The 23,609-nt window shown below is 46.9% G+C and overlaps 1 protein-coding gene across 1 annotated transcript in view; it reads left to right on the top strand.

Moving 5' to 3' along the window:
- Window positions 1–15,598, top strand: part of LOC134352526 (probable beta-tubulin polyglutamylase) — an 82,881-nt gene extending 67,283 nt beyond the window's left edge. Inside the window, exons 12-15 of the mRNA XM_063059792.1 lie at window positions 5,034–5,492; window positions 9,401–9,830; window positions 12,182–12,431; window positions 13,948–15,598. Of these exons, the coding sequence (XP_062915862.1) occupies window positions 5,034–5,492; window positions 9,401–9,830; window positions 12,182–12,431; window positions 13,948–13,987 (1,179 nt within the window). The 3' untranslated portion in view covers window positions 13,988–15,598. The remainder of the gene's footprint in view (window positions 1–5,033; window positions 5,493–9,400; window positions 9,831–12,181; window positions 12,432–13,947) is intronic.
- Window positions 15,599–23,609: the final 8,011 nt, after the last annotated feature.

Below are 23,609 nucleotides of genomic sequence, written 5' to 3'. Positions count from 1 at the left end.
TTTGGAGGCAGTTTGATGGTCAGGTTGGGATTGGTGCGGGGAGAGTAGAGGGCAGTGCATTCAGTGGAGGAGTGAAGGAGTGATGAAGTCGATGTCCTGTCGGCAATTCGAGATGAGAAGATCCAGAGCAGGCAGAGAACCAGAGCGGGGAGTCCAAGGAGAGGAGGAGGTGAGTGAGGGTAATTTCAGAGATGTGAGAGCGAATCTTTTACACAGAGAGTGGTGGGTGCCTGCGGTGGCGGTAGAGATAGATACATTAGAGATTTTTAAGAGACATTTAGAGAGGCACATGAATGTGAGGAAGATGGGAGGATATGGACACTGTGTAGGCAGGAGAGATGAGCTTAGTTAGCTATTTGATTACTAATTTAATTGGTCTGGCACAACATTGAGGGCCGAAGGGCCTGTTCCTGTACTATACTGTTGTATGTTCTATTAAAGGACTCCTGCCCTCAGCTGCAGGGATATCTTTGAACGAACGTCTGAGGGTCACGCCAGTGGGTCTTTTCACTGGTTTAGCCTTCAGCCCAAGCGGGGCTTTGGTTCGGAGGTTGGGAACGCGAGCTGGCTTTCAAGTTAGCAACCAAACCTGTTGGTAGATGTTTGCCCTGGCCAGACAGCTTGGTGTCAGCGTGAGTGAGAGAGAGAGAGGATTCCAGTCTTTCTGCATGTAAGGATGTAATGCTGAGGCTTTATAAGGCAGTAGTGAGGCCTCACCTGGAGTCTTGTGTGCATTTTTGGGCCCCTTATCTCAGACAGGATGGACTGATATTGGATGTTTGAATAGGCAGCTCAGGCAACGCATCACCAAATAATTAGATAGGGCGTCAGAGGTTAAAGGAAAAATAGGTTTGAGAGGGAAATGCATCAGCCATGATGAAACAGCGGAGCAGACTCGATAGGCTGAAAGGCCTAACTCTGCTCCAATGTCTTCAGTTCTTCCGGTCTTTCATATGGAGACTGTCCTCCAGTCGGCTGAAGGAGTCTGTTAATGAGCTAGACCTGGAGGTCCTCCATTGGTTGGAATGGACCATGGATGTTGTGTCCCAGCTGTCTACATGATGTGCAAGCCAGGGAAGTACAACACGGAGAGCAAGTTGTTGCCCACGCAGCAGGCTAGCTCTCTCCATTGCAGCTGATGAATGCAAAGGAATGGCAGAGATTGACAGTTTGGCATCAGCCCAAAGCGACTGGTCTTAAGGCGTCAGTAACCCACCTAGGTGCCTTCTCCTGGCAGTCGAAACTGTTCCGCCGGTCTTAGTAGCTCAGCCAGACGTGAAGGCCAGGAGCTGGACTTGGTTGTCAGAAGCCTGCCCTGCCGTGCAATGTGATCATGTCTGCTCTATGCTGACTACAATTCTTTTTTTCCTGTACTGGTTTACGTATTAATAAACAGCCAGTAGGTGGAGATTGTGTCTCTCTCAGCCTTTGGCAGTCCATCAGGGTCAAGCATATTTTGCTTCCAACCCACAACACACACACCAAGTGCTGGAGGAACTCAGCAGGTCAGGCAGCAACTCTGGTGAGGAATAAAGAGTCGATGTTTCAAACCAAGACCCCCTCATCAGGACTGGAAAGGAACTGGGAAGAAGCCAGAATAAGACTGAGAAGTGGTGGGAGCGTGGAGGGAAGGAGTACAAGCTGGCAGGTGATAGGTGAGACCAGGTAAGGGGGAAGATGGATAAAGTTAGAAGCTGGAAGGGTTTAGGTCAGGGGTTCCCAATATCATAAAACCACAAGATATGGGAGCAGAATTAGGCCATTAGTCTGCTCTGCATTTCATTATGGCTGATCCATTTTCCCTCTCAGCCCCAATCTCCTGCCTTCTCCCTTTATCCCTTCATGCCCTGACCGACCTCTGCCTTAAATATACAAAAATACTCGGCCTTCACAGCAGGCTGTGGCAATAAATGCCACAGATTCACCACTCTCTGGCTAAAGAACTTTCTTCTCATCTTCCTATTCATCTCTAAAAGGACACCTCGCTATTATGAGGCTGTCCTCTGGTCTTAGACTCCCTACCATAAGAAACATCCTTCAAAGTTGCTGGTGAACGCAGCAGGCCAAGCAGCATCTATAGGAAGAGGCGCAGTCGACGTTTCAGGCCGAGACCCTTCATCAGGACTAACTGAAGGAAGAGTGAGTAAGGGATTTGAAAGCTGGAGGGGGAGGGGGAGATGCAAAATGATAGGAGAAGACAGGAGGGGGAGGGATAGAGCCGAGAGCTGGACAGGTGATAGGCAAAAAGGGGATACGAGAGGATCATGGGACAGGAGGTCCGGGAAGACAGACAAGGGGGTGGGGGGGTTGACCCAGAGGATGGGCAAGAGGTATATTCAGAGGGACAGAGGGAGAAAAAGGAGAGTGAGAGAAAGAATGTGTGCATAAGAATGAGTAACAGATGGGGTACGAGGGGGAGGTGGGGCCTTAGCAGAAGTTAGAGAAGTCGATGTTCATGCACACATTCTTTCTCTCACTCTCCTTTTTCTCCCTCTGTCCCTCTGAATATACCTCTTGCCCATCCTCTGGGTCAACCCCCCCCCCTTGTCTTTCTTCCCGGACCTCCTGTCCCATGATCCTCTCGTATCCCCTTTTTGCCTATCACCTGTCCAGCTCTCGGCTCTATCCCTCCCCCTCCTGTCTTCTCCTATCATTTTGCATCTCCCCCTCCCCCTCCAGCTTTCAAATCCCTTACTCAATCTTCCTTCAGTTAGTCCTGACGAAGGGTCTCGGCCTGAAATGTCGACTGCGCCTCTTCCTATAGATGCTGCTTGGCCTGCTGCGTTCACCAGCAACTTTGATGTATGTTGCTTGAATTTCCAGCATCTGCAGAATTCCTGTTATAAGAAACATCCTCTCCACAGTCACTCTGAGACCCCTTGCTTAATTGTACTGGTCCATGGCAAGTAAAAGGTTGGGAACCCCTGGTAGAGGTGGAAGAGTTAAAGGGCCGAAGGAGGAGGAATCTGATGGGAGAGGAGAGTGGACCATGGGAGAAGGGGAATTAGGAAGGGAAGAGGGTGAAGATGGGAAGGTCTTCATTGAGTTCACAACATCCAATCTGCTCTGGTACCACAGTATTTATGTGGGCTGTCCTGCTGAGACTCTGGACAATGTTGGCCCCTCCAGGACATTGATAGTTGGGTCTTAAACAACTGTTGGGTCATTGAATATCAGGGGTAAGCAGTTAGATGCCCTCTTGCTGGAGATATCATTACCTGGTGTACTGGTGGCATGATAACTTGGCTTCCTGGTGTCTGGCTATAACACTGAAGAGTCCCAAGCCTACTGTCTCCCCTGTACCACTGGGACCTTTCTTACCTGTCTGCTGTAGTAGTGAAATCTGCCCCAAAACCTTGTAAATTATAATTCTTTGAGGACAAAGAAATCTGGCTGTGGGAAACAAGCTTTGATTGTGTAGAGCTTTTCATTGATGGCATGAACTTCTATTTTTCCAACTACCGGTAATTTTTTCCCTCCTGCTTCCAATTCCCCATTCTGGCCTCTTTTCCACATCTCCCTATCACCTCCCCTGGTACCCCTCCTCCTTCCCTTTCTCCTGTGGTCCACTGTCCTCTCCTATCAGATTCCTCCTTCCCCAGCCCTTTTACCTTTTCCACCTATCACCTCCCAGCTTCTTACTTCATCCCGCTCCCCCACCCACCTAGCTCCACACATAATCTTCCAGCGAGTCCTCCTTCCCTTCTCCCCACCTTTTTTATTCTGGCTTCTTCCCCTTTCCCTTTCCAGTCCTGATGTAGGGTCTTGGCCCGGAAACGTCAACTGTTTATTCATTTCCGTAGATGCTGACTGACTTGCTGAGTTCCTCCAGTATTTTGTGTGTAGAATTCCATTTGCCTTTGCCATTATCTACATTACTCACAGCTAACTTTCTGTGACCCCCCCAGCTCTCCCTGTACAGTAACATTCTGTGATGTCACTCTCTCTCTCTCTCTGTTTAAAAGATATTTTTCTTTCTTACTCCTTTCACCATCATCATTATGTGTCATGCCGTATGATGTGGGCAATCATGGTCTTTGGCACTGTGGGCAATGGCAAACCTCTTCTGGGCCAGTGTCTTTACAGGACGGGTGACCCTAGCCATTATCAATACTCTTCAGAGACTGTCTGCCTGGCATCAGTGGTCGTATAACCAGGACTTGTGATATGCACCGGCTGTTCGTACAACCAACCACCACCTGCTTCTGTGGTTTCATGTGACACTGATCGGGAGGGCTAAGCAGGTGCTATTCCTTGCCCAAGGGTGACCTGCAGACGAGTGGAGGGAAGGATCACCTTACACCTCCTTTGGTAGAGATGTATCTCCACCCCACCACCCAGCTACACCTTTAACCACACATTATAGTCCAGCTCCCCTGTGGCGTTTACCCTTCAGGGAAATATCTAAAATAACTCACACAAAATGCTGGAGGAACTCAGTAGGCCAGGCTACAGTGAATTCCAAATCACAACTGTCCATGTTAAAAAGAAATTACTTCATTGCCCCTCTGACCCAGGCCTAGGCTGATTCCAGACTGAACAAGAGGCCTGAGCGGAAATCCAGGAACTGGAATCTCAGTAGCCAAAGTGAAGAGATTTATGGCAACTTGAGAATTATCCTCAATCTCTTTCCTCCAGTTATTGACCCTCCTGCCACTGAAAGCTGTTTCTCTTGACCCACCCTCCAGTATTTGATTGCCTCTAATAAATCTGCCTTTATCACCTGTCTCAAAGGGCAGTAGCACTGGGGCTTCTCACATCTCACCACATTAAATGGTCCCCTCTCCCTGGGCCAGCTGCTCACTGACCTGTTCCATGGAAATAAATCTTTGACTACATCGTGTTCTTGTCACTGGTGCCATTGTCAAGGATTCTCCTGCACGCCTCTCTGAGTCTTTGAGGTGAAACTGAATGGTATTCTGAGCGTCACAAGTTCAGGACGTTCATCTGACACTGACTGCCAAGATTGTTTTTTACTGAGTGTTTTAAAATGCCAGCTGTTTTCAAAGTTTTTTTTCTTCTGTATCCTTCAGACCAGCCAAGTGCTAGGAATTGTCTCCAGCCCAAGCCAGCGAGCAGGCGGCTGGGAGGAGAAGAATGTGGGCCACAGCTGTGAATTGTCTCCAGGCAGAGCAGATGTTGAGCCAGAGCTGGTTTCTGAACAGAAGGCCGATGGCACAGAACACTGCTCGCTGCTCCAGAACCAATCCCAAGCAGAGCAGAAAGAACCAGGCCAGAAGCAGGAGCAGACAGAGGTTCCATCGGAGATCCCTGCTGAAGCACAAGAGGGAAATGCTGTGAGTGAGGCAGTGAACCAACCGGAGGCCAATGTGCAGAAGTTCCAACAGCAGGCCCAAGTCCCAGATAAACAAGAGGCCGAAGACGGGGATCAGCAGCAGGTTCAAGATCTGGTCCCACTGGAGCCCCAAGCTGTGAAAGAGGCCAAAGACCTGGCACAGCAGGAGACGGGAGATGAATACCCACCTCTACTGGTAATGTTGCAGCTCTAACAAAACCCTAGTTAGACTACGCTTGGGAGTATTGTGTTCAGTTCCAGTCACCTCATTACAGGAAGGATGTGGAAGCTTTAGGTAAGGTGCAGAGGAGATTTACCAGGATGCTGCCTGAACTGGAGGACATGTCTCGTGAAGATAGGTTTAGCCAGCTGAGGCTTTTCTCTTTGGAGCAAAGAAGGATGAGGGGTGACTTGATGGAAGTGTATAAGACAGATCAATTGGACAGCCAGAGTTTTCTTCCCAGGCAGAAATGGCAAATGCCAGGAAGCATAATTTCAAGGCGATAGGAGGGAAATATAGAGGGGATGATAGAGGCAGAGAGCAGTGGGTGCATGGAACACCCTGTCATGGGTGGTGCTAAAGGCAGATACATTAGGGGCATTCAGGAAATGCTTAGATGGGCACATGATGATGGAAAAATAGAGGGTTAAGTAGGAGAGAAGGGTTAGATTGATCTTAAAGTAGGTTAAAAGTTGGTACAACATGGTGGGTGAAAAGGAATGCACTGTGCTGTGGTGTTCGATGATCTATGTTCTAAATCACACATAGGCAAGTTGAGAATTTGAATTGACCAAGGCCTGTGTCAACAGGAAGCCCAAGTCATAGTCACAGAGCTATCGGTCCCTTTGCCCTAATGCCAACCACGATTACAGGGACTTGAGGACCTGAGTTATAGGAAAAGGCTGAATTGTTTGGGACTTCATTCCCCGGGGCGTAGGAGGTGGAGGGGAGACTTGATTGAGGGATACAAAATGATGAGAAGTATCCATAGTGTAAAGGCAGGCAGGCTTTTCCCACTGAGGTTGGGTGGCACTGAACTGGAGGTCATAGGTTAAGGGTGAAAGGTGAGTGTTCAAGGGGAACCTGAGGGGAATCTTCTTCACTCAGAGTGTGGAATGAGCTGCCAGCGGAAGTGGTAAATTGTGGTTAGATTGCAATATTGAAGAGAAGTTTGGATGGGTCCATAGATGGGAGGGTAGGGATGGCTACAGTCCAGGTGCTGGACGACAGGACTCGGCAGCTTAATAAATTGGCACGGCCTGGATGTGCTGAAAGGCCTATTTATGAACTAAATGACTCTTTGGCTGCTAATCTGTAGTCAAATACTCTACCACTGAGCTTATAAAATTAATTTTAAAATGACAAAATTTTAGAAAATACTAGAAACTGGAGCAGACCATGAATTTTTTGGCCTCTGTAAGACCATAAGACATAGGAGCAGAATTAGGCCATTTGGCCCATTGAGTCTGCTCTGCCATTCCATCGTGGCTGATTTACTATCTCTCTCAACCCTGTTCTCCTGCCTTCTCCCCATATCATTTGACGCCCTGACTAATCAAGAACCTGCCAACCTTCGGTTTAAATATACCCAATGACCTGTCCTCCGCAGCCGTCTTGTGGTAACAAATTTCACAGATTCACCACCCAATGACTGGATGCATTCGATGACCCTTATAGGATTCCAAGCATTTACAGGCTCTCTCAGGGTTAAGACAGGGTTCAGTTCCTGAGAACGGTCTATAAGATGGAAATGAACAGAAATAGTGCACGGGACAGGGTCACGGGAAAAACTACGACAGGGGAGCAAACAGGTGTGGCAAGAGCAGCTGCCAGCCCGTCTCACTGACCCAGTGAGAGGCTGAATTGAATTTGATTGAATTGAATATTATTTCTTACATCCTTCACATACACGAGGAAAAAAATCTTTATGTTACATCTCAGTTTGAATGTGCAATGTGTAATTTGTAGTAATTTGTAATAAATAGTATGTCCAGTAAATTATACAACAGTACAGTCGATATAGCTCAGAAATACAGTTGTGTCAGCGTGAATTAATCAGTCTGATGGCCTGGTGGAAGAAGCTGTCCTGGAGCCTGTTGGTCCTGGCTTTAATGCTGCGGTACCATTTCCCGGATGGTAGCAACTGGAACAGTTTGTGGTTGGGGTGACTTGGGTCCCCAGTGATCCTGCAGCCCCTTTGTACACACCTGTCCTTGTAAATGTCGTGAATCATGGGAAGTTCACAACTACAGATGTGCTGGGCTGTCCACACCACTCTCTGCAGAGTCTTGCGATTGAGGGAGGTACAGTTCCCATACCAGGCACTGATGCAGCCAGTCAGGATGCTCTCAGTTGTGCCCCTGTAGAAAGTTCTTAGGATCTGGGGACTCATGCCGAATTTCTTCAACCGTCTGAGGTGAAAGAGGCGCTGCTGTGCTTTTTTCACCACACAGCTGATATGTACAGACCACGTGAGATCCTCGGTGACGTGTATACCGAGGAACTCGAAGCTGTTCACCCTCTCAACCCCAGATCCATTGATGTCTCCATTCCTCCTGTAGTCCACAACCAGCTCCTTTGTTTTTGCGACATTGAGGGAGAGGTTGTTTTCTTGACACCACTGTGTCAGGGTGATGACCACTTCTCTGTGGGCTGCCTTGCTATTATTTGAGATCAGGCCAGTCAGTGTATAGAGAGTCTGTTCAGTGGTCCCATCACTGCTCGGCCTGAACCGGCCCCCTGATTGTAGTGGCTTGGCTGGATGGAGAATGCAGTGTGGGGAGCGAACACCAACTTACAGAACCACCAATGCCATCTGGGGCACAGGCCTTTGACAGCAGCTCGCCAGAGTCCTCCATCCTGGGAGTCTTTCAACCTGTTCCCAGGTGTGGCCCATCTTCTTGGCATATCCTTCCTCTGCCAGGGATGGAGCTTCTGTTGGGGTTTCTGTAGCTCTGGGTTTTTAACCCCATGCCCAGGTGGCGGGGTGGTGGGAGTGAAAGCAGTTGGGAAAGCTCCATTCCCACAAGGTAGAAGATTCCTGCGGCGTCGGAGAGTCATAGAAAAATACGGCAGAGAAGCAGGCCCTTCAGCCCATCTAGTCCATGCCAAGCCATTTTAAACCGTCTATTCCCATCGACCTGCACCAGGACCATTGCCATCCATATCCCCTACCATCCGTGTACCTATCCAAACTTCTCTTAAACGTGGAAACCGAGCTCGCACGCACCACTTATGCTGGCAGCTTGTTCCAAACTCTCCCCACCCTCTGAGTGAAAATGTTTCCCCTCATGTTTCCAGCTGGCAAATGCAGTTACTGATTTGCCCATCCTGAAAGAAACTGTTCGAGTTTTGAACAGATACTAATGGGTCCCTTGCAATTATTTTCCGAGAACATTAAACTGATCCAACACCGTGCCTTTTCTTTAAAATATCTCAGTCAGGTTAGACTGAAATGTCTAGACAGAGCGGACGTGGAGAGGATGTTTCTGAAAGTGGGAGAGTGGAGTACCAGACAGTGCAGCCTCAGAAATGAGGTTTGTCACTTTAGAATAGAGATGGGGAAGAATTTCTTTAGCCAGAGGGTGGTGAATCTGGAATTCATCGCCACAGGCGGCTGTGGAGGCCAAGTCATTGGGGATATTTAAAACCTATCACGGCTCTTGATTAGTCAGGGCATCAAAGGTTATGGCAAGAAGGCAGGAGAATGTGGTTGAGGTTATAAATCAGCCATGATGGAATAGAAGGACGTCCCTTTAGAATGGAGATGAGGAGGAATTTCTTTAGCCAGAGGGTGGTGAATCTGTGGAATTCATCGCCACAGACGGCTGTGGAGGTGTACTTAAAATGAAGGTTAAGAGGCTCTTGATTAGTAAGGGTGTCAGAGGTTACGGGGAGAAGGCAGAAGGCTGGGGTTGAGATGGACAATAAATCAGCCATGAAGGAATGGTGGAGCAGACTCGGAGGGCCAAGTGGCCTAATTCTGATGCTAAGATTTATGATCTATCTACGAATAGGTTATGAGGTCAGCACAACATCGTGGGCTGAATAGCCTGCAAAATTATGTGTTCTAAACCTTTCATCTATATTTCTGTTTTCTTCAGAATACCCAGTCGGAGATCTTCGAGGAGCTTGACCAGAAGAGCACAGTTGTTGGGGAGGAAACCGAACCAGCGGACGCGTGCAGCACGCTGCCAGCCGAAAGCACAGAGCAGAATGGGAGCTCGAGGCAATTCCTCCCTGAGGTCCAGAGTCAGCCCAGGAACCAAGGTGGCCTCGAGGCCCAGGCGTTCCCCCAAGAGGGGCAAAAGGCCACAAGAGAGACGCTGAGCGCAACGGGCAACCCGCATGCCGCCTCGAAGGCCATCAAGAAGTTGTCTAAGGTCCTGAAACGCAACCGCAGCCAAGTGGGCCTGGCAAGCAATGTGAATTGTTCCGGACAGACTGATGCTGCAGGGCACGCTAATGTCACTGAGGAGATTTCAAATGCACCTCGGGATCAGCGTGATTCCTGTTGCAACTGCTGGGGTTACAGTAAGTGAAATACAACCTTTTAGCCTTCTAAACTCGAAATCTGGGTTTCCTCACTTGCAGGGACTCCACAGTTTGTGTTCTCAGTATTACTTGTTTAGTCTTTGTATTTGCACAGTTTGTCTTCTGTTGCACATTGGTTGCTTGTCAGCGATTGTGTGTACAGTGCCTCTAAAAAAGCATTCGTCCCCCTTGGAGGTTTTCATGTTTTGTTGTTTTACAACACTGAATCATAGTGGATTTAATTTGGCTGTTTTGACACTGATCAACAGAGAAAACCTCTTTTGTGACCAAGTGAAAACAGATCTCTACGAAGTGCTCTAAATTAATTACAATTATTAAACACAAAACAATTGACTACATAAGTATTTTTCCCCTTCAAGTCACTATTTAATAGATGCACCTTTGGCAGCAATTATAGCCTTGAGTCTGTGTGGACAGGTCTCCATCAGCTTTGCACATCTGGACACTGCAATTTTTCCCCTTCCCCTTCCTTCTTTACAAAACTGCTCAAACTCTGCTGGATTTGCATGAGGATTCCGTGGGGCAACACCGTAGCGTAGTGGTTAGCACAATACTTTACAGTACCGGCGACCCCAGTTCAATTTCAGCCGTTGCCCGTAAAGAATTTGTATGTTCTCCCCATGACCGCGAGGGTTTCCTCCGGGTGCTCTGGTTTCCTCCCACAGCCCAAAGACCTACCGGTTGGTAGGTTGATTGGTGGTTGTAAAACTGTCCTGTGATTGGGCTGGGATTAAATCAGGGGATTGCTGAATGTGTGCTAGATTTTATTACAGCCTTATGGGCAGAGCAAAACTGAATTATTAGTTGTTGAATTAAGTGTTTCAGGAAACAATTAAGTGTCCAACGCGTCACCAGCACCGGACTACCAGCCATCAAGGATGTATTCCAAGTTCAAAGTACAAAGTACAGTAATTATCAAAGTATGCTTACGGTGCACAGCCTCGAGGCTCATCTTCTTCCAGGCAGCCACAAAACAAAGAAATGTCAGAGAACCCACTTAAAGAAAGCAGCCCACGAAACAAGACCATCAGACATGCAAAGTCACGCAAACAACAGAAACCACAAACGAGTAACGCTCAGAACATCAAACATCAGAACGCAGGATCCCCAGAAGTGGGTCCACACCCACGAGCCACCGGGGGGTGAGTGAAGCTGGTACAGGAGCTTACCCACCATCAAGGGCCAGTAACGTCAGGGAGGATCCCACCCACCCTGCTCACGGACTGTTTGTCCCTCTCCCATCGGGGAGGAGGCCGCATAAGCATCCACGCCTGGACCACCAGACTCAGAAACAGTGACTAACCCCAACACTAACCCACACCCCAACCACCACCACCTGATCATTTCCTGTCAGAGTCACCTTCTGTACAGACACTCAGTGATTCAGGAACAGCCTCTCCCCCGTCATCAGATTTCTGAATGGACATCGAACCTGTGAACACTAACTCACTATTTTCTTTTTGTCTTTTTGCACCACTTGTTTAATTCTTTAATTTTTTATATACTTACTGTAATTTACAGCTTTTATTTTCTATTGCAAGGTTCTGCTGCCGCACAACGACAAATTTCATGGGATATACTGATGGTATTAAAGCTGATTGTGATTTTGAGACACTCCTGTGCCGAGAGTCACTTTATGCACGTACAGTCAATCCATGTATATAAGCTATCTTATGTATTTATATTTATTGTGTTTTTATTATTATTATTATTGTGTTCTTTATCTTAAGGAGTTTATTTTAGTAGTGAGTTAAGCATCGATTTGTCGAACTTCTAGTTTTCTTCTTCACCATTCCCCATTCTCATTTCTCTCTCTCACCTTATCTCCTTACCTGCCCATCACCTCCCTCTGGTGCTCCACCATCGTCCCCTTTTTCCATGGCCTTCTGTCCTCTCCTATCAGATTCCCCCTTCCCCAGCCCTTCATCACTTCCACCAATCGACTTCCCAGCTCTTTACTTCACCCCACCCCCTCTTCCGGTCTCACCGATCACCTACCACCTCGTACTTGTTCCTCTCCTCCCCCACCCTCAACGTCTCCTCCCTTCCTTTCCAGTCCTGATGAAGGGTCTCAGCCTAAAGCCTCGACTGTTTACACTTTTCCGTAAATGCTGTCTGACCTGCTGAGATTTTCTGGCACTTTGTGTGTGTTGCCTTGGATTTCCAGCATCTGCAGATTTTCTTGTGTTTGGCTTGGTGTGTTTTATTTATCTCCTGCATCCCATCCAGAGTTATGATTATTTTGTTCTCCTTGACACTTGTGTACTGAAAATGACACTAAACAATCTTGAATGTTTTTCGATAGCTAAAGTATTCAGTTCATACCCCAGACAGGATCTGCTGCAGGAGCTGGTTACGGGACAGTGCCGTGGAACGCGACTGCAGGAACCCGCCTGAGCACCAGCAGAATCAAGTTGCCGAGAGGTTTCCCACCGCGTCTGCCTATCCCGAGAGGGTGACCGAGGACAGGAGCGGAGGGAAGCTGTGCGTGTCCTCCGAGCCCCCAGCTTTGCACCTCCGTGGCTCTACCTGTTCCACAAAACACAGGATTAGACAAAGCGACCTCAACAGTCATGGCAGGTAAAAACAAAAGGTGAACGCCAGAAGTTTTCTCTGGGGTTTCCTCTGGGTGCTCCGGTTTCCTCCCACCGTCCAAAGACGTACCGGTCAGTAGTTTAATTGGTCATTGTAAATTGCCCCGTGATTAGGCTGGTGTTAAATCAGGAGATTGCTGGGCGGTGAGGCTCGAAGGGCCGGAAGGGTCAATTCTGTGCTGTCTCTCAATCAATGAATCAATCAACCTAACCCTCCCCTCCCGCACAGCCTGCCATTTTCCATCATCCGTCAGCCTATCCAAGTGTCTGTAAAGCACCACAGTCAGCGTAATGCCTTCAGTGCCACCAGGTTCAGGAACAGTTATTACCACTCAACCATCAGGGTGAAGGTACAGGAGCCTCAGGACCCACACCACCAGGATCAGGAACAGTTATTACCCCTCAACCATCAGGAAGGAGGTACAGGAGCCTCAGGACCCACACCACCAGGTTCAGGAACAGTTATTACCCCACAACCATCAGGGTGAAGGTTCAGGAGCCTCAGGACCCACACCACCAGGATCAGGAACAGTTATTACCACTCAACCATCAGGGTGAAGGTTCAGGAGCCTCAGGTCCCACACCACCAGGTTCAGGAACAGTTATTACCACTCAACCATCAGGGTGAAGGTACAGGAGCCTCAGGACCCACACCACCAGGTTCAGGAACAGTTATTACCCCTCAGCCATCAGGAAGGACGTACAGGAGCCTCAGGACCCACACCACCAGGGTCAGGAACAGTTATTACCCCACAACCATCAGGAAGGAGGTACAGGAGTCTCAGGACCCACACCACCAGGGTCAGGAACAGTTATTACCCCTCAGCCATCAGGAAGGAGGTACAGGAGCCTCAGGACCCACACCACCAGGGTCAGGAACAGTTATTACCCCTCAGCCAGGGGTGCAGTGCTGCCGGATCTAACCAGAGTACCACTCCGGCACCTCTGTAAAAAATGTCAAAATATATAAGCGGGGAATTTAACAGCGGCCGCTATAGTTGATTGGAAAGAGGCTCTTTTTCTCTTTGTGTTGATAGGAAAAAGAGTAGTGAGCAATGAACGAGAGGAAATACATTTCCAAATCTCCCAAATGGCTGCTCTCCTCCCCTGTTAACATTTCTCACTTACAAAATACGGTATTTTCTATTCGTACAGATACAATTATAATTTCTGTAAAGATTCAAGCTTCTTTCACTTTTTACATACTTAAAGACTAAACAGGATCTGTATTGGTCTAACCATGTAATACACGATGTGTGAGGATATTGTGAATATCCACACACACAGGTACACTTCCTGCCCAACCATTTCTGTGAGAGAAACGGTACGAGGCACAGTTGCCAACCTACCGCTTTTGATACTAATATTCACCAATATTCGTGGCTTTACCAATCGTTCATCAGACGTTCTTGTTTCATACTTGATTACTTGGTTCCAATTTAGGTGGCTGAAAGTGTAAAAAACTTATTTGCTTTGTTTCTGTTATTTTTATACCTGCTTAGGAACACTGCTCAGCACTGCGGGCCCTGCTGTCTGCTCTGAATCAGCCGTAGAAGTAAGGCTACATCTGTGGTGGTCGCCAATACAAAAGTAAATTTTTCTCACTAACAACCCTATGGCTTCTAAGCAAACAACGTTACCTTACTTGCTTGATAATTATATTTTATGATAATTAGTGAGCACAACCATGCAATACTTTGTCATATTATTAAATTAAGTATTATATGTTTTATTGTACCAGTTATACACTGAAGTGTAGTGATAGGCTATAATCTTGTTAATGTCGTAACTATCACTATATTTCTGTGGAGCTTGGGAATTCGTGTATTTCTTTCATCTTGGTTCAGTGCCTGACATTATAAGAAGCCCTATTCACATATATATGTCACACCCAATTTGTGTACCTGCTCAAGGCGAGTGAAGAGGACGGACGAGTGCGGGAGCGGTCGGCGATTCCGGGATGGCGGATACCGGAATTCGACGGTTCGGAGGTTGTTGGAGGTTCGGAGGTCGTTTGTGGACGGATCGGGGAGGTGTGAGCTCCGACGACTTAATCTGGTGCACAAAACTGACAAATTTACTGAGTGGCACCTTTGTTTTTTTTGTGTCCACTAGCCACACCACAAAAAGAGTTATAAAGTGTAACTTAACTGTACATTGTGTATTGTCTGATATTTTACAGTGTGGGCTTGTATCGGGGTGCATTACGTAGCGTCTACGCAAACGTGAGTACACAGTTTGGTAGGGCCTACGGCAGTTCCCCTGGACGGACGTGAGTTGATCGAGCCGAGCGTTACATATCTATCCAGCTAGGGTGCCTGAGACTTTTGCACACAGCGCTGTATTTGTCAACATGGAGCAGAGAGCGAGCTTGTAAATCTGGCAGGAGCAAAGAATGTTGGGAATGGCGAGGGTGGAGCACCGCGGGAGGGGTGTGGGACAGGTGGCAGAGGAGGAGTGCCAATGCACTTGGATGGCATGGTTGCAGACACACCCAGCCCTGAGACACCAGGCAAGGCCATTTGATTCCAAACAATTGGTTTATTGGTCATTACAGATGTCTCTCTGGTGCTTCCCACTCACTGCCTCTCCCTTCCCCTATTCCCAACCATGATCCCCCCTCTCCCAGTCCACAATAGAGACCCACATCAGAATCAGGTTGATCATCACTCACGTACGTAATGAAATTTGTATTTTTTTTTGCAGCAGTACAGTGTAATCCATAAAATCACTACAGCACTGTGCAAAAGTCTTTGGCACGCTATTTATATATATGTTTGTGTGTGTGTGTCTGTCCCTAAGAATTTGGCACAGTACTGTACATACTTTGATAGAAAATTTTTCAAAGTTCCAAGTTCAAAGTAAACTTTCACTTTTCATCTTGCAGGCAGTAACAGTCCACGTTGGCAATGATCTGCAGAAAAACCGCTTCAGCCGTTTCTAGGAGATTCAACGCCTCTACAGTGCACTGATGCCCCTGTCCACTTATGCTCCAGCCTCTTCCGTCTTGGACATGATACGACGCCGCTTAAATTTGAGAAGAAATCATTTTATAACTTACTAATCTACTGAGTGGAAATTTTAGTCCTTAACTTCCTACTTTTTGTAAATGTATCTGTTTCCAAAACGTATTAAATATATTTAAAGCTTGCAAACCACTGTAATGTTGCATCAGTTCTTTTGCCTCCCCAGTAGATAACGTGTTGATGATATTTTACCTGTATGGTTGAGGGAGGGAGAGATAGCGGTGGGAACATTGACACATAGAAACAAAGAAAATCTACAGCACAATACAGGCCCTTTGGCCCACAAAGCTGTGCCGAACATGTCCCTACCTTAGAAATTACCTAGGGTTACCCATAGCCCTCTATTTTTCTAAGCTCCATGTTCCTACCCAGGAGTCTCTTAAGAGACCATTTTGTTTCCGCCTCCACCACCACCGCTGGCAGCCCATTCCATGCACTGACCACTCTCTGCATAGAAAAACTTACCCCTGACATCTCCTCTGTACCTACTTCCAAGTACCTTAAAACTATGTCCTCTCGTGCTAGCCAGTTCAGCCCTGGGGAAAAGCGTCTGACTATCCACACAATCAATGCTTCTGATTATCTTGTACACCTCTATCAGCCACCTCTCATCCTCCGTCGCTCCAAGGAGAAAGGGCTGAATTCACTCAATCTATTCTCACAAGGCATGCCCTCCAATCCAGGCAACATCCTTGTAAATCTCCTCTGCACCCTTTCTATAGTTTCCACATCCTTCCTATAGTGAGGCGACCAGAATTGAGGGCAGTACTCCAAGTGGGGTCTGACCAGGGTCCTAAGGAGCTGCAACATTACCTCTCGGCTCTTAAACTCAATCCCACAATTGATGAAGGCCAATGCACTGTATGCGTTCGTAACCATAGAGTCAACCTGCGTAGCAGCTTTGAGTGTCCTATGGACTCAGACCCCAAGACCCCTCTGATCCTCCACACCGCCAAGAGTCATCATTAATACTATTTTCTGCCAACATATTTGACCTACCAAAATGAACCACCTCACACTTATCTGGGTTGAACGCCATCTGCCGTTTCTCAGCCCAGTTTTGCATCCTATCAATGTCCCACTTTAACCTCTGACAGCCATCCACACTGTCCACAACACACCCAACCTTTGTGTCATCAGCAAATTTACTAACCCATCCCTCCACTTCCTCATCCAGGTCATTTATAAAAAATCACAAAGAGTAGTGGTCCCAGAACAGATCCCTGAGGCACACCACTGGTCACCGGCCGTCATGCAGAATATGACCCATCTACAACCAGTCTTTGCCTTCTGTGGGAAAGCCAGTTCTCGATCCACAAAGCAACGTCCCCTTGGATCCCATACCTCCTTACTTTCTCAATAAGCCTTGCATGGGGTATCTTATCAAATGGCTTGCTAAGATCCATGTACACTACAACTATGGCTCTACCTTCTTCAATGTGCTTAGTCACATCCTCAAAAAATTCAATCAGGATGTAGGGCACGACCTGCCTTTGACAAAGCCATGCTGACTATTTCTAATCATATTATGACTCTCCAAATGTTCACAAATCCTGCCTCTCAGGGTCTTCTCCATCAACTTACCAACCACTGAAGTAAGACTCACTGGCCTATAATTTCCTGGGATATCTCTACTCCCTTTCTTGAATAAGGGAACAACATCCGCAACTCTCCAATTCTCCGGAGCCTCTCCTGGCCTCATTGATGATGCAAAGATAATTGCCAGAGGTTCAGCAATCTCCTCACTTGCTTCCCACAGTAGCCTGGGGTACAACCCGTCTGGTCCCGGTGACTTATTCAACTTGATGCTTTCCTAAAGCTCCAGCACATCCTCTTTCTTAATACCTACATTCTCAAGCTTTTCAGTCCACTGCAAGTCATCCCTACAATCGCCAACATCCTTTTCCGCCAAGACTATATGGTCAGTAAAGAAACGAAATAAAAACAAGGGTCCAATCTTATTAAACAGACTGTTGCGCAAAGTTGGAACTCACTGATAAGTCGATCGTTCAACTGCGACTTCCTCCGACCGTCGCTGCCCTTCGGACTCTCGCTCCACGTCCGGCGGTCTCCCAACAAGTGCAGATGTTATCTAAGGCGGGGGGCGGGGGGTGGAGACTGGTTCCCTGTCACATCGCTCTGGGTAGATTTTTTCTGGATATCCGTTCTGACACGTGATGTCCGGCGCCGAGAGGAAAACTTCCAGGAGCTAAGCTGGCAGGGGAGAGACGGTGATGAAGAGCTAAGATCAAGCGTTCTTTACCTGAACGCTCTGATCGCCGGTGGTCATTTCAGCACACAGAGAGCGTTGGCAGGGGAGCGGCCTCGGGCTGACACGGGGTGGAATGTGGAGAGAATCGGCTCCGAAATCTGGCCCTTTCCCCCTGTGCAGCGGCGATGGAGGGAAGCATGGCTGGAGAGACGAGCGCATCAGAGAAGAGGAAGGCTGGAGAGACCAGCGCTTCGATTCGTGGGGCTGGGGTCAAGAAGACGGTCAGACTGAGCGTTCGAGATTTGAAAGAAGGCAACGGTTTCAGTAGGGAGACCTTCATTCGCAAGGTGCTACCGGATTGCCGTGGCTTCAAGGTGGACGATCTTTACAGCGTCCAGGATTTCGCCGGTTACTACGACGTCACCTTCGGGCACGCCCCAGGGTGGCAGAAGTTACGTGACTGCTTCAGTGAGAAGGGGAGCGAGGCGCCGCTGTCGCTACTAAAAGCGCAGCCCCTCTACGCCGACGTAACGCAGCAAGAGAGAACGGTTCTGGTACAAATGTTCAACCCCTATGTACCGGTCGTTGGCATCCTCACATTCCCAGCGCGATATGTGGAGAGCGTGGGCAAGTGTGAGAACGTCAACGGCAGTCTGGGAGTGTGGACAAGTAAAGGGCAGGTCAGGGTGAAGCTGAGGGTGGACACCAGCGGCTGTGTCATCCATCCATCCTCAGTGTTCGCGATAGGAGGGAACCGGGGCTTCCTGGTTTGTGCCGGGCAACCCAAGGTGTCCCGGAACTGCGGTAAGGCGGAGCACATCGCAGCCCAGTGTAAGGCTGTGCTGTGCAGAAACTGCACGGTGGAGGGACACGGAGGCCAAGTCCCGCCACCTCTGCGGGCAGGCGGACCACCTGTACAGGGCCTGACCGAAACGGGCGGGCTCCTACGCACAGGTGGCCGGGAGAGATGATAACATCGGAAAGGCCCGGGATGAGGAAGAGGCACAAAGATCTTTCTTTCTTTTTAAATCTTTTTATTGAATTAGTACACAAAGAGTAAAACATACAGCAACCAATACATTGTTAGGATATAAATATAAAAGTAATATTAATACAAAAGAAAACAATACAACGTATGTTAATTATAGAATAACAAGGTAATATAATTGCATAGATACCAACAGAACGAAAAAAAACAGAAAGAAAACCTACCGTGCAACTAACCTAACAAAGCAAAGCAATAGGCTAACTGGGTATATACTGGACTTTAAACAATTAAACAATCGCGTCCTCAAACCCGACAGATAAAATCCACGAAGGGAATGTATACGTGGTCAGAGAGAAAAAAAATAGTTACATTAAATGAAAATATTGAATAAATGATCTCCAGGTCTGTTCAAATTTAACTGAAGTATCATAAAGATTACTTCTGATTCTTTCCAAATTTAGACACAAATTGAGAGAACCAAAAAAACGTAGTTGGGGCATTAATCTTCTTCCAATTTTGTAGAATACATCTTTTCGCCATTAAAGTAAGAAATGCAGTCATTCTACGCGCTGAGGGGGGTAAATTATTAGAAGTTTTAGGTAATCCAAAGATAGCAGTAATAGGATGGGGAGAAATATCACTATTCAGAACCTTTGAGATAATATTAAAAATGTCTTTCCAAAAAGTTTCCAGAGTAGGACAAGACCAAAACATGTGGGTAAAGGAGGCTATCTCCCCATGACATCTATCGCAAAGAGGGTTAATATGAGGGTAATAACGAGCTAATTTATCTTTAGAGATATGTGCTCTATGGACAACTTTAAATTGAATTAAAGAGTGTTTGGAACAGATAGAGGAGGTGTTAATAAGTTGTAAAATATAGGTCCAGTCCTCAGCCAGGATAGTAAGACCCAATTCCCTTTCCCAGTCAGTCCTAATCTTGTCGAATGGAGCTTTCCTAAATTTCATGATAGTATTATAAATAGTAGCCGTTACACCTTTCTGAAACGGGTTAAGGTTGATGATAGCGTCTAAAATATTTCTGGGGGGTGGGGGTAAGGCCGGAAAGGAAGAGAGTATGGTATTTAGGAAATTTCTAACTCGCAAATATCTAAAAAAAATGTGTTCTTGGTAAATTGTATTTATTAGATAATTGTTCAAAAGATATAAGGGAGCCATCTGAAAATATGTAAGGAATGTAAGGGATAAATTTGTCCCGGTGAGGAAAGAGAAGCAGAATAAACAGTGTAAAGACAGTAAGGTAGAAGGACTGAAATGTGTGTACCTCAATGCAAGAAGCATCAGGAACAAAGGTGATGAACTGAGAGCTTGGATACATACATGGAATTATGATGTAGTGGCCATTACAGAGACTTGGCTGGCACCAGGGCAGGAATGGATTCTCAATATTCCTGGATTTCAGTGCTTTAAAAGGAATAGAGAGGGCGGGAAAAGGGGAGGAGGGGTGGCATTACTGGTCAGGGATACTATTACAGCTACAGAAATGGTGGGTAATGTAGCAGGATCCTCTTTTGAGTCCATACGGGTGGAAGTCAGGAACAGGAAGGGAGCAGTTACTCTACTGGGGTATTCTATAGGCCCCCTGGTAGCAGCGGAGATACAGAGGAGCAGATTGGTAGGCAGATTTTGGAAAGGTGCAAAAATAACGGGGTTGTTATCATGGGTGACTTTAACTTCCCTAATATTGATTGGCACCTGATTAGTTCCAAGGGTTTAGATGGGGCAGAGTTTGTTAAGTGTGTCCAGGATGGATTCCTGTCACAGTATGTGGACACGCCGACTGGGGGAATTGCCATACTAGATCTAGTACTAGGTAATGAACCGGGTCAGATCACAGATCTCTCAGTGGGTGAGCATCTGGGGGGCAGTGACCACCGCTCCCTGGCCTTTATAATTATCATGGAAAAGGATAGAATCAAAGAGGACAGGAAAAATTTTAACTGGGGAAAGGCAAATTATGAGGCTATAAGGCTAGAACTTGCGGGTGTGAATTGGGATGATGTTTTTGCAGGGAAATGTACTATGGACATAGAAACATAGAAACATAGAAAATAGGTGCAGGAGTAGGCCATTTGGCCCTTCGAGCCTGCACCGCCATTTATTATGATCATGGCTGATCATCCAACTCAGAACCCCGCCCCAGCCTTCCCTCCATACCCCCTGACCCCTGTAGCCACAAGGGCCATATCTAACTCCCTCTTAAACATAGCCAATGAACTGGCCTCAACAGTTTACTGTGGCAGAGAATTCCACAGATTCACCACTCTCTGTGTGAAGAAGTTTTTCCTAATCTCGGTCCTAAAAGGCTTCCCCTCTATCCTCAAACTGTGACCCCTCGTTCTGGACTTCCCCAACATCGGGAACAATCTTCCTTCATCTAGCCTGTCCAATCCCTTTAGGATCTTATACGTTTCAATCAGATCCCCCCTCAATCTTCTGAATTCCAACGAGTACAAGCCCAGTTCATCCAGTCTTTCTTCATATGAAAGTCCTGCCATCCCAGGAATCAATCTGGTGAACCTTCTTTGTACTCCCTCTATGGCAAAGATGTCTTTCCTCAGATTAGGGGACCAAAACTGCACACAATACTCCAGGTGTGGTCTCACCAAGGCCTTGTACAACTGCAGTAGTACCTCCCTGCTCCTGTACTCGAATCCTCTTGCTATAAATGCCAGCATACCATTCACCTTTTTCACCGCCTGCTGTACCTGCATGCTCACTTTCAATGACTGGTGTATAATGACACCCAGGTCTCGTTGCACCTCCCCTTTTCCTAATCGGCCACCATTCAGATAATAATCTGTTTTCCTGTTTTTACCACCAAAGTGGATAACTTCACATTTATCCACATTAAATTGCATCTGCCATGAGTTTGCCCACTCACCCAACCTATCCAAGTCACCCTGCATCCTCTTAGCATCCTCCTCACTGCTAACACTGCCACCCAGCTTCGTGTCATCCGCAAACTTGGAGATGCTGCATTTAATTCCCTCATCCAAGTCATTAATATATATTGTAAACAACTGGGGTCCCAGCACTGAGCCTTGCGGTACCCCACTAGTCACCGCCTGCCATTCTGAAAAGGTCCCGTTTATTCCCACTCTTTGCTTCCTATCTGCTAACCAATTCTCCACCCACACCAATACCTTACCCCCAATACCGTGTGCTTTAAGTTTGCACACTAATCTCCTGTGTGGGACCTCGTCAAAAGCCTTTTGAAAATCTAAATATACCACATCCACTGGTTCTCCCCTATCCACTCTACTAGTTACATCCTCAAAAAATTCTATGAGATTCGTCAGACATGATTTTCCTTTCACAAGTCCATGCTGACTTTGTCCAATCATTTCACCGCTTTCCAAATGTGCTGTTATCACATCCTTGATAACTGACTCCAGCAGTTTCCCCACCACCGACGTTAGGCTAACTGGTCTATAATTCCCTGGTTTTTCTCTCCCTCCTTTTTTAAAAAGTGGGGTTACATTAGCCACCCTCCAATCCTCAGGAACTAGTCCAGAATCTAACGAGTTTTGAAAAATTATCACTAATGCATCCACTATTTCTTGGGCTACTTCCTTAAGCACTCTAGGATGGAGACCATCTGGCCCTGGGGATTTATCTGCCTTCAATCCCTTCAATTTACCTAACACCACTTCCCTACTAACATGTATTTCACTCAGTTCCTCCATCTCACTGGACCCTCTGTCCCTTACTATTTCTGGAAGATTATTTATGTCCTCCTTAGTGAAGACAGAACCAAAGTAATTATTCAATTGGTCTGCCATGTCCTTGCTCCCCATAATCAATTCACCTGTTTCTGTCTGCAGGGGACCTACATTTGTCTTTACCAGTCTTTTCCTTTTTACATATCTATAAAAGCTTTTACAGTCCGTTTTTATGTTCTCTGCCAGTTTTCTCTCATAATCTTTTTTCCCCTTCCTAATTAAGCCCTTTGTCCTCCTCTGCTGAACTCTGAATTTCTCCCAGTCCTCAGGTGAGCCACTTTCTCTGGCTAATTTGTATGCTACTTCTTTGGAATTGATACTATCCCTAATTTCTCTTGTCAGCCACGGGTGCACTACCTTCCTTGATTTATTCTTTTGCCAAACTGGGATGAACAATTGTTGTAGTTCATCCATGCAACCTTTAAATGCTTGCCATTGCATATCCACCGTCAATCCTTTAAGTGTCATTTGCCAGTCTATCTTAGCTAATTCACGTCTCATACCTTCAAAGTTACCCCTCTTTAAGTTCAGAACCTTTGTTTCTGAATTAACTATGTCACTCTCCATATTAATGAAGAATTCCACCATATTATGGTCACTCTTACCCAAGGGGCCTCTCACGACAAGATCGCTAATTAACCCTTCCTCATTGCTCAAAACCCAGTCCAGAATAGCCTGCTCTCTAGTTGGTTCCTCGACATGTTGGTTCAAAAAACCATCCCGCATACATTCCAAGAAACCCTCTTCCTCAGCACCTTTACCAATTTGGTTCACCCAGTCTACATGTAGATTGAAGTCACCCATTATAACTGCTGTTCCTTTATTGCACACATTTCTAATTTCCTGTTTAATACCATCTCCGACCTCACTACTACTGTTAGGTGGCCTGTACACAACTCCCACCAGCGTCTTCTGCCCCTTAGTGTTACGCAGCTCTACCCATATCGATTCCACATCTTCCCGGCTTATGTCCTTCCTTTCTATTGCGTTAATCTCTTCTTTAACCAGCAACACCACCCCGCCTCCACTTCCTTCATGTCTATCCCTCCTGAATATTGAATATCCCTGAACGTTGAGCTCCCATCCCTGGTCACCCTGGAGCCATGTCTCTGTGATCCCAACTATATCATAATCATTAATAACAATCTGCACTTTCAATTCATCCACCTTATTACGAATGCTCCTTGCATTG

The sequence above is a fragment of the Mobula hypostoma genome, chromosome 10 (genome assembly GCF_963921235.1).
Source record: "Mobula hypostoma chromosome 10, sMobHyp1.1, whole genome shotgun sequence".
Lineage (NCBI taxonomy): Eukaryota > Metazoa > Chordata > Chondrichthyes > Myliobatiformes > Myliobatidae > Mobula > Mobula hypostoma.
Note: the sequence above shows the minus strand (reverse complement) of the source record. Positions and strands in the feature narration are given on the sequence as shown.